Raw genomic sequence first — 9,127 nt, forward strand, 5'->3', positions numbered from 1 at the left:
TTCTTTAATACAGATCTAATCAGGAAATCAGAATAATCGAAGTTTTAAAGCTATGCTGGAAAGGGATGATTTAAATAAAACAAAAATAAGGTAAATAAAAAAATGTTACATTACAAAATATAAATTAATACATCTGGCCAGTCAGAAACTTGAAAGTCGCAACACGCTTATGATAGGATTCCGTAGTCACGCATATAAGAACGTTTATATTATATTAAAAAACTAATTTCGAACGAAACAATGTCTATGAAAGTTCCTCGTTTTACAACTGCATCTATACGAAACCCTAAAAAGTTGCTTTTGTATATCAAACTAAATTCTTAAACATGTACGTTCTGTTGCTTTTTAAAGTATTAACAACATTTGGAGGTTTCGGCATCGGTGGGGGTGGTGGTGCATTATTATCTATATCGATAGAAGCAGCACAGTTGTCGATAGTCCGTATTGGCACTGGTGTGGTTTTAGACCTAGAAGCTCCTATACTGTATGAAATACTGCTGCCATAAATACTCACAGGCGCGCAAACTTCGTAACCTAACTTAGCGTAAAAATCCTCTTGACCTTTAGTCGATAAATGGATCATCTCTAACTTCAGGACATCTTTACAATATTTTTCAACTTGTTTCATTAGAAAAGTGCCCAATTTTTGTCCGCGCATCGATTTACTTATCACCACAGTTTCTATAAAACAGCTAATTGACATACTAGGTATGGGTGTGAGCTTGCAGTGTCCTAAAAGATGTTTTTCCTTATTTATCAATATTAAATTCGTTGGTAGTTCGTCGCAAGAGGCTTGAAGAGACATCATCCTTGCTGTTTCACTGCGTGGCCACTCATTGTTGATAAGCTCGCAGCATGGCCCCAAATATTGAGGGTACTTGTGAATAGGTACCACTTCTAAATGTTCGGAACTCATGTCTCTTCTGAAAAATAAAATAACGGAACTTTTTTTAAACGAATGCATATTATTGGTTATTTCCCGATAGATTAAAAAGTATAACTGTCAAAGTCGTTTTTGTCTATGCTATAATGACTGTTTGACATGGTATGACAGTTGACTCCACTTTGACAATGACAACCTTTGACATCTGTCAAACAAGAATCCTCATTCCATTCCACTTGTTTTGTTTATAAAAGCAGAAATTTATACAAAAAAACAACACATAAATAAGTGGGACATTACAATAAACTTACAAAAATAGTGCTGCTGTAATTCAGGTACGGTTCTGTAGTAATTTAAAGTGTTCATACATTTTTGGTTAAGCTTTAAACGCGCAGAGACCTAATCGCCTTCCATGTCTGCTGCAAAAGAACCACAATGAACTGAGTAGGTAGGTACTAACCTATTTATAGCTGTCATTAAGTTTATTTACAAACCTTAGTGGCCTAGTGGTTAGTGCGACTGGTTCCTTAGCAAGGGTCGAGGTTCGCGTGCTATGCAGATTGAATTTCTCCGAGTTTTCCGTGAAACTTTAGTGCATGTGCGCCAAGTGTTGTGTTTACATTTTTACCAAATGCTTAAGACGGTAAATGAAACCAGCATTTAAGAGAAGAATAATGCGGCAAGTGGGCGTTGGATAACTCCATTCATTCCCCTCTTATACAAAAACAAAACAATTTTGCTCCATTGTTAGAAATTATGAAACTATAAAGATACAGTACCGGAAAAAAGAGCCCTGGCGATCATAGAACGGAAGTAGATATGTTGATTGACGAACCAAAGTGTGGCAGGTTTACTTTGTACTGCTAAATTGATTGGTAAATCACCCACTACACAAATCAGAGCTGTTATTTTTATGCTGTTATTAGTATCTATTTCTATACTATGTAGTACTATACTATGTTAGGTGTATCATACATAAAACTATATTCAGATTTTATTTTTAAGGTAGAGTGGTGTACATGGAGAAGATTACTAACTGAATGTAGTTTCAAAGTAAATATTTTTAGCCGCAATCATCATAATAATGGAGGAAGATGAAGACATACCAGCACTCTCCGCAGAGACGTTTGCAGCTCTGCAAGAGTTCTATGCAGAGAAACAGAAACGGCAAGAGATCTTAGAGAAGCTGGAATCACAGAAACAGTTGAATGAAAATATCATTTTTGAAGAAAACTGGGTATGCTCATACATAACCACTTATATTTTGTCTAAAAAGTTTCTAGCATTGCACTCAAGTTTGCAAAAGCTCACTCTAGCATTTTTGCTTTACAGACTAGCTATTTTATTAGTTAGTTTTTACCTATGTAGAATTCTCCCTCCCATTCTTTAAGGATTCCGTACCCGAAGGGTGCCAATGGAACCCTATTAAGACTGCTCTCCGTCCGCCTGTCTGTCTGTTTGTCACTGGATTGTATTTTGTGAACTGTAATAGGTAAACAGTTGAAATATTATATTTATATAATAATATTTCTATTGCCCCTATAACAACAAGTAGTAAAAATTTCAAATTGACCGCCATGAAATTAAAAAAAAAGCAAAAAGTGTTACTTCTTGTATAATGGCTGTACCATTACCCTTCATTTGCAAGTTCAACTTGCACTTGACTGTTTTCATTTTTAGAAAATTTTTACATTTTTTGGTGACAACTAAAAATATTTTTTGCAATCAATAGCTTTTTAGTAAAAAGACGGCAGAGTTTTATTACTATCCATGGTTTCATTTCAGCAACTGAGTCAGTTCTGGTACAACGAGGCAACAGTGCAGGCCCTAGTGAAGATTGTTGACAAATTGTTACCTGACAACGGCAAGGTTGCTCTTATATCCTGCCCTACGTTGTTTGTGCCAGTTAAGAGACAACTAGGTGACAGGGCAAATGGTAAGTGATTATAAAATAATCACAAAATATATCTACTAATAACAACAATATAATATAAACTTGTATTTCTCTAGCTTCTTTATAAAAATGAAATATTTAAACAGAATTAATTCTCACTAGTTTTTTTGGCTTATTCATTAGAAAAAAACATGGCCAAGTGTGGGGGTTCATTTGCACTATCCTATTTGATTTATCAATCAAAAACTATTATGCGTAAAAATCTATTATAAATGTACAAGTAAAGCCCTTTCATATGATACTTGGTTTATTAATCTTGCCTGAGAATTCTTGATGTTCTCAAAGTTTGCTGATCTGCACTTGGCCAGCGTGGTAGATTGAGGCCTAAACCTTTCTTATTCTGAGAGGAGACCCATGCTCAGAGTTAATATAAAATGAGTACCTACTAACAGTTAGCAAATGTTTCTATTTTTCAGTAACTCTCCTTGAATACGATAGAAGATTCGAAGTGCACGGATCAGATTTCATATTCTACGACTACAACTCACCAGATAAACTACCAGCAGACTTAGAACATACTTTTGACTTGGTCATCGCCGATCCACCGTTCCTCTCTGAAGAATGCATAACCAAGACGTCACAGACTATACAGTTGCTAGCCAAAGGGAAGATAATTGTATGTACTGGTGCTATAATGCAGGGACATGTAGAGAAGTTGCTAAGCTTAAAACTGTGTGACTTCAAACCACAACATAGGAACAATTTGGCAAATGAATTCTCGTGTTATGCTAATTTTGATTTGGATGATGTCTTGAGATGAGAAACTTAAAATTTTGTTGTAAATATGTTAAAATGTACTATTATTTTCCGTGATAAAACATAACCTACTATACTTTTATAGATAAACTTTGTACATTTAAAAAAATCAGTTTAGTGGACAGCAGACAAAAAGACACACTTTTGCATTTATGATATTAGTATGGATTGTAACTATGTTGAAGATTTAATGTATAAATTCTAAATAAATAATTTTTATTTGTACCTACATCTATCTTTTATTTCATCTTTGACAACAAGGTAAATAAAATAAAAAGGCATGTTTAAAACATTTTGCATTTATTGATCTTAACAAAACTAGTAATTTGTCATTATGCCGGTTAACATTTTAAATATTAATAGTACCAATAGCTTTCCAGGACACAACATTTTCTAAATCTATAATATGATGACTTACTCTCAATAAAATATAGGGATAATGCATACATTTTGAGAACTCCCTAGCCATTTTTGATCTTTTTTTTTATTATAGCTATTGTTATTCTTTTTTTTTTTTATTCACTATAGGTAAGCGCTTGATCTATGCACAACTGTCATGTAAAATCGTACTTTTGACAGCACAGTTGACATGAGCTAAAATGGCGAGTGAGTTCTCAAAATGTATGGACTATATTACTTACAAAATATATTATGCTTTAGAGATGTCTTACAAGAAAAGGCCATCTTTTATTTAGTGAATTTATAGTATGAGTTAAGTACGCGACAGGTTGAGATGGCAATCGAGGTATCAGGCGGGGAGACGCCCCGCGCACCCGCACGTCATCTGCGCTGTCCCGCACTGGGTTAGCGCGGGTGTGCGGGGCGTCCCCATCCCTATTGCCATGTCGATCTGTCGCAAGCTATACATACAAATATTCATAATATTTTTCATACAGATACAAGTATAGTATGTAGCAACAGTCCATTTAAATAGTTACAGTGCAGATTACAGTAGGTAATATTTATTTACAAACATTCAGACATCAAGTAAATTTTAAAATAGAATTTTCTATGACTAAACATTTAGCAATGCAAGGTGTATATTAATATTTTGTAGTTTTTAATCTCAAACTACTATAGGATTTCATCTTTTTTTAAATTCTGATACTAGTTAGCCCTTGACTGAAATCTCACATGGTTAAGGTATCTTTAATACTAAAAAAAGCATATGTAGGTACCTATGGGTGTTTTTAAAAAGAGGCCAAGTTCCAGTTAAGTTCAAATTCATTGAAAAACCTAGGTTGGTGCCTACTTACATATTTTTATCATTCTGTAGCTGTAGGATATATTTTTGATATTAAAATAATTAGATACCTTTAAACTACAATTATCGTGAGAGTAAGTTCACCTATTTTTTTTAGAATTTCCACAAACATAAATAAATAATTGAATAATCAAGGCTGTATATAAAGTTACCAGCATTAAAAATGTATTCATTAATTTTTAACTAATTTTCTTTACCTATTTATTTATTAATTTATGTATTTACTAGGTAATATTAAGAAAATAATTGGATTTACTTTTAATTTGTTGTTCAGAACACATTAATTTTTAAGTAATTACAAGTTATAACTTAGTTTTTTTATTAAGGCTGAGTTTTCATTTGTCAAATTAACTAATGAATTAATTTCAAACATTTCGGCATAATTGTAATACCAAACCTGTTAAATTTATTCCTTCATTTGACAAATATTGAAAAATCAACCTTTAGAAGAAATATTACCAGATAGAAAAGGCCATAGATATTGTCCAATAAATTTAGTGGACATTTCATTTATTTATTACCTATATTAATTATTTATTAATAAATATTATATTAAACTATAATAAATTATTCAATTCAATTGATTTAAAAATCATTACCTAACAACTATTTTATTTTGGTGTTTAAATACATAAATTGTTTTCAGAGTTAAAACATTGAAACCATGTCACAAAAAATTAAATGTTTCCATTCCATAGCAGTTTCCAATCACGGAAACGAATATTGATACCAATTCTGTTGTACACAATTTTTAAGCTAAACTATATTGACAAGGATAGCACTATATTAAGGTTGAAATCTATAGAACGCACTTCGACTTTGCTGAGACTTAAGTTTCAGTTAAAGCGAGACAGATTTATGCCAGCGGTATAACGCTGTCTCGTTTTAACAGTGACTTAAGTCTGAGCAAAGTGAAAGTGCGCTGTGTAGATCTCAGCTTTAGACCTGTCAATTTAATTCAGAGATAGAGAGAACAGAATTGGGTCTTAATATTATATAAAAAAGTGCAATATTAAATTTGTACTAAACAAAATTATTTATATTACTTCATTTGAACCATGTAGCATATTATGTATACTATTTTGAAAATATACAGTAGCGCGGGAGATGAATGTCATCCTGATTTAAGCTAGAAATCAATTATCAAACTTTGCTGTATAAAGTTGATAGAATTTGAGCATCGAAACTAAACCTTAACTGCATTATTTTAAAGCTCAATTTTGCTCTATACATCAACAACCAGCGCTTCAAGCGGAAATCTTGCGAAAATAAAAAAGTGATATTGAATTTCGATTGTAATTCGTAGATCTTTAGGTCTATTTTACTCTGTTTTTGTGTTTCGACGCCTTCTACCAATGTTGGCGGTGATAAGATGTTATTTAGATTTCTAGGGTTGCCAATAATATTAAAAGAAACTTAGACCCTATGGCATTCAACTCACGCAAAAATAGTGATAATAGAAATAACCAGAACTTAAATATATACATATTCTAATATTTATCTATGTGACCCTGTTAGTATCACAAGACACGCGGGGTTTTGTTTACAATCAATATTGTAAATCACCTATAATATTTATACACTTTTACACAATATTACATAACGCTATGTAATTTAAATATTCAGTATAGCCCACATTTCATTGTCAGTGTTTAGTAAAATTAACATTACTTACATCATTTTAATTCAAAAATTACAAAAATTCTATTAATTAATAATTATGACAGTAATAATAAGTCCGCAAACAAAAATTGACATTTTATTTTCACAAGAAACAAAACTGAACATTTTTACATTAGCAGATTTTAATTTTTAGTAAGTACATATATTTTTATTATCACAATAACAAATTAATCTGAATTAACTAAGAAAATATCAGTAATGCTATTCGAAATTATCTATCCAAATCACAAATAGAAAAAACAATAGCTTTTGTGCCGGAAAAATAAAGAGATAAATAAATCACAACCCTTGTTATCCTAATCCGAAACTAAAATACAAGAGGATTTTATTAGCAGCTTTTATAAATCTAAACTAATTTGAAATATTCATAAATATTCTAAAATCATAAGTATTCAAAATTACATTCTGTGTTATTGGCCCTACATTTGGTAGAACTGAAACTAAACTAAAAAGTTTAGTTCATATTCCATTCAGTGAAAAAAAGGCGATTTAATTTTATCTGTCAGTTCAAACTTATGTGTTTATCTTTCTCAAAATACTTCCTGAGCAAGAAGATAGCATTATTTTTAGGCCTGTAAGTATATTTAGTGAGGTTCAGAGATTTCTGCGCAACCATTATACATATGTCAAACTTTAATTTGACGAAACTTTATAAATGTTTTCATGTTCAAATATATTTTAGTTTATATTATTATTTATCATAAGTTTATATTCTATCACTGTAAAAAAATGAGTTCCTTAAGACTAAATATTAATAATGATGTGAATAATAATAAATAATCATAAAATTGCACAAATGAAGAAAAGATGTTACAGAATAACTCTCTCAATTAATTACAATTTAACTTCATATTATATTTACAACATGCATTAAAAATAATATAAAGTAAAACATCATTGATTATAATTATATTATTGTAATTGAATGTGTTATGAAGATTTAATTTCAATGAAATTTATATTTACAGTGAATAGAAAAAAGAAACGGTTTTTCGTTTACTTATAAGTAACTTTTAAATTATAACGAAATGAATAACTATTTTTAATTTAAGTATTTTTAGTGGGATTTTACCAATTTGAAGTTAGGAGTTTTAGAGGGATTTTATAAATATTAATGTTATTAAGTATAATATTCTTATGAAAAAATATTTGTATCTGTCTCTAAGATACTTTAAATTGTGGAGATCGTGTCGCCAGTAAATATCTTTTGGGTGCTTTATACATTAATATAATAGGAAAAATATACATTTGTCGATCTTATTCATTTACTACTTATTAATTTTCCTTTAACATTTTTCTATCGATCGACTGGTGTATAATGCGTGAAAAATGAGTTCTCACGCACCAAAAAAGTCAAAAGACTTTATGTGTCAAATAACCTGTCAAAAAGCACGATTTTAGTATCGTATTTTTGACATGACAGTTGACCCATAGAGTTAAAATGGCGCGGAGAAGTCATTTTGTACTGAACAGTTAGACACAGGAAAACAAGTGAAAACTTGACAGACAGATAAGACAATAAAATTTTGCCTTAGTCTAAATATTTATTTTAACATACGTGTCTAACTGTTCATGTATATAGGATTGTCCTCAATTGACGGAATAACAAAAAAGCGAAGACTTAAATAAGACTAAATTGCACAAAATATACAAAACAACTTTGGGCTATTATACAATCTATTTTTTACTGGCCAGTCGCATATTGTCAGAAATTGTCTGATAAAATGTATGAGCATTTGAGTTCAAACTTTGCAGACAAGCATCCATGTGTCAACTAGGTATTGTTATCTCGGTCTATTTCAGGGAACCTCCGTTCGGGTAAAAGCGATAGCTCATATAAGTCTGGCAACAACGCAGACAAGTCTCACATGGTCAGATCGGATGTACGCTTCTGATGAACGCCGAGTGAGTGCGACAGAAAATGTTCTGACAGGATTTTGGTTATATACCTACTTACGACAGGCTAAGATAAGCTAAGAAAAAATAGATTGTATAATATGCCCATAGGGCAGTGTCTTCTAAATATAACTTAGATTTAAATGTCTTTTGAATATAAAATATAACAAAGATAGTTTAAGGATTGTATTTCTTTGACATTCATATCGTGGGTTGAATCCAAATATGGACAAGGATCTATTCTGTACAATAACTAGAAACGTCATAGTCTTTGTCACGAAAGATTTCTCAATTTTCACGAACGTAAAACCAACATCTATATAGTCCATACAAAATGACTTCTCACGCGCCATTTTAACCCAATGGGTCAGCTGTAATGTCAAAAGTACGGTTCACCTTTAAAATAAGGACTAAAATCGTACTTTTGATATGATATTTGACATAAAAAGTCAAAACGGCGCGTGAGAAGTCATTTCTACGCATTTTACTTATCTTGATGATTCAAATATGACGTCTATACATTTTCATCATCATCATCATCATTTCAGCCTGAGGACCTTCACTACCATATCACTCTTTTCCAAAGAGCGCCACCATACCCAGTCCCAGTGTCAGTTTGTTTTAAAGAAAACAATCCAAAATTAATGCCAGATGAACATAACAAAAACTAAACATTTAAATAAGACTACTT

At 31.3% G+C, this 9,127-nt stretch overlaps 2 protein-coding genes and 1 long non-coding RNA gene across 6 annotated transcripts; 1 reads left to right on the plus strand and 2 right to left on the minus strand.

Moving 5' to 3' along the window:
• Positions 1–86: 86 nt before the first annotated feature.
• Positions 87–1,329, minus strand: LOC123874754 (N-alpha-acetyltransferase 80). The gene is made up of 2 exons (XM_045920245.1): positions 1,195–1,329; positions 87–923 (listed from the first exon to the last, which is right to left on the minus strand). Exon 2 carries the CDS (start codon positions 914–916, stop codon positions 308–310), a length of 609 nt encoding a protein of 202 aa, XP_045776201.1. The 5' UTR covers positions 917–923; positions 1,195–1,329; the 3' UTR covers positions 87–307.
• On the plus strand, positions 1,082–6,551 carry LOC123874753 (EEF1A lysine methyltransferase 1). 4 transcript variants are annotated; one of them, XM_045920241.1, is made up of 4 exons: positions 1,082–1,219; positions 1,919–2,120; positions 2,669–2,819; positions 3,254–6,551. In XM_045920241.1, the coding sequence occupies exons 2-4, from the start codon at positions 1,968–1,970 to the stop codon at positions 3,595–3,597; spliced, it is 648 nt and encodes a 215-aa protein (XP_045776197.1). In that variant the 5' UTR covers positions 1,082–1,219; positions 1,919–1,967; the 3' UTR covers positions 3,598–6,551. The 4 variants fall into 4 exon arrangements, with proteins under 4 accessions (XP_045776197.1, XP_045776196.1, XP_045776198.1 ...); XM_045920240.1 differs by having other exon boundaries at positions 1,082–1,218; positions 1,889–2,120; XM_045920242.1 differs by having other exon boundaries at positions 1,082–1,218; positions 1,893–2,120.
• Positions 3,877–8,812, minus strand: LOC123874755. The gene is made up of 2 exons (XR_006798003.1): positions 4,919–8,812; positions 3,877–4,681 (listed from the first exon to the last, which is right to left on the minus strand). It is a non-coding gene; the product is annotated as an uncharacterized LOC123874755 (long non-coding RNA).
• Positions 8,813–9,127: the final 315 nt, after the last annotated feature.

This window comes from Maniola jurtina, chromosome 19, assembly GCF_905333055.1.
Source record: "Maniola jurtina chromosome 19, ilManJurt1.1, whole genome shotgun sequence".
Lineage (NCBI taxonomy): Eukaryota > Metazoa > Arthropoda > Insecta > Lepidoptera > Nymphalidae > Maniola > Maniola jurtina.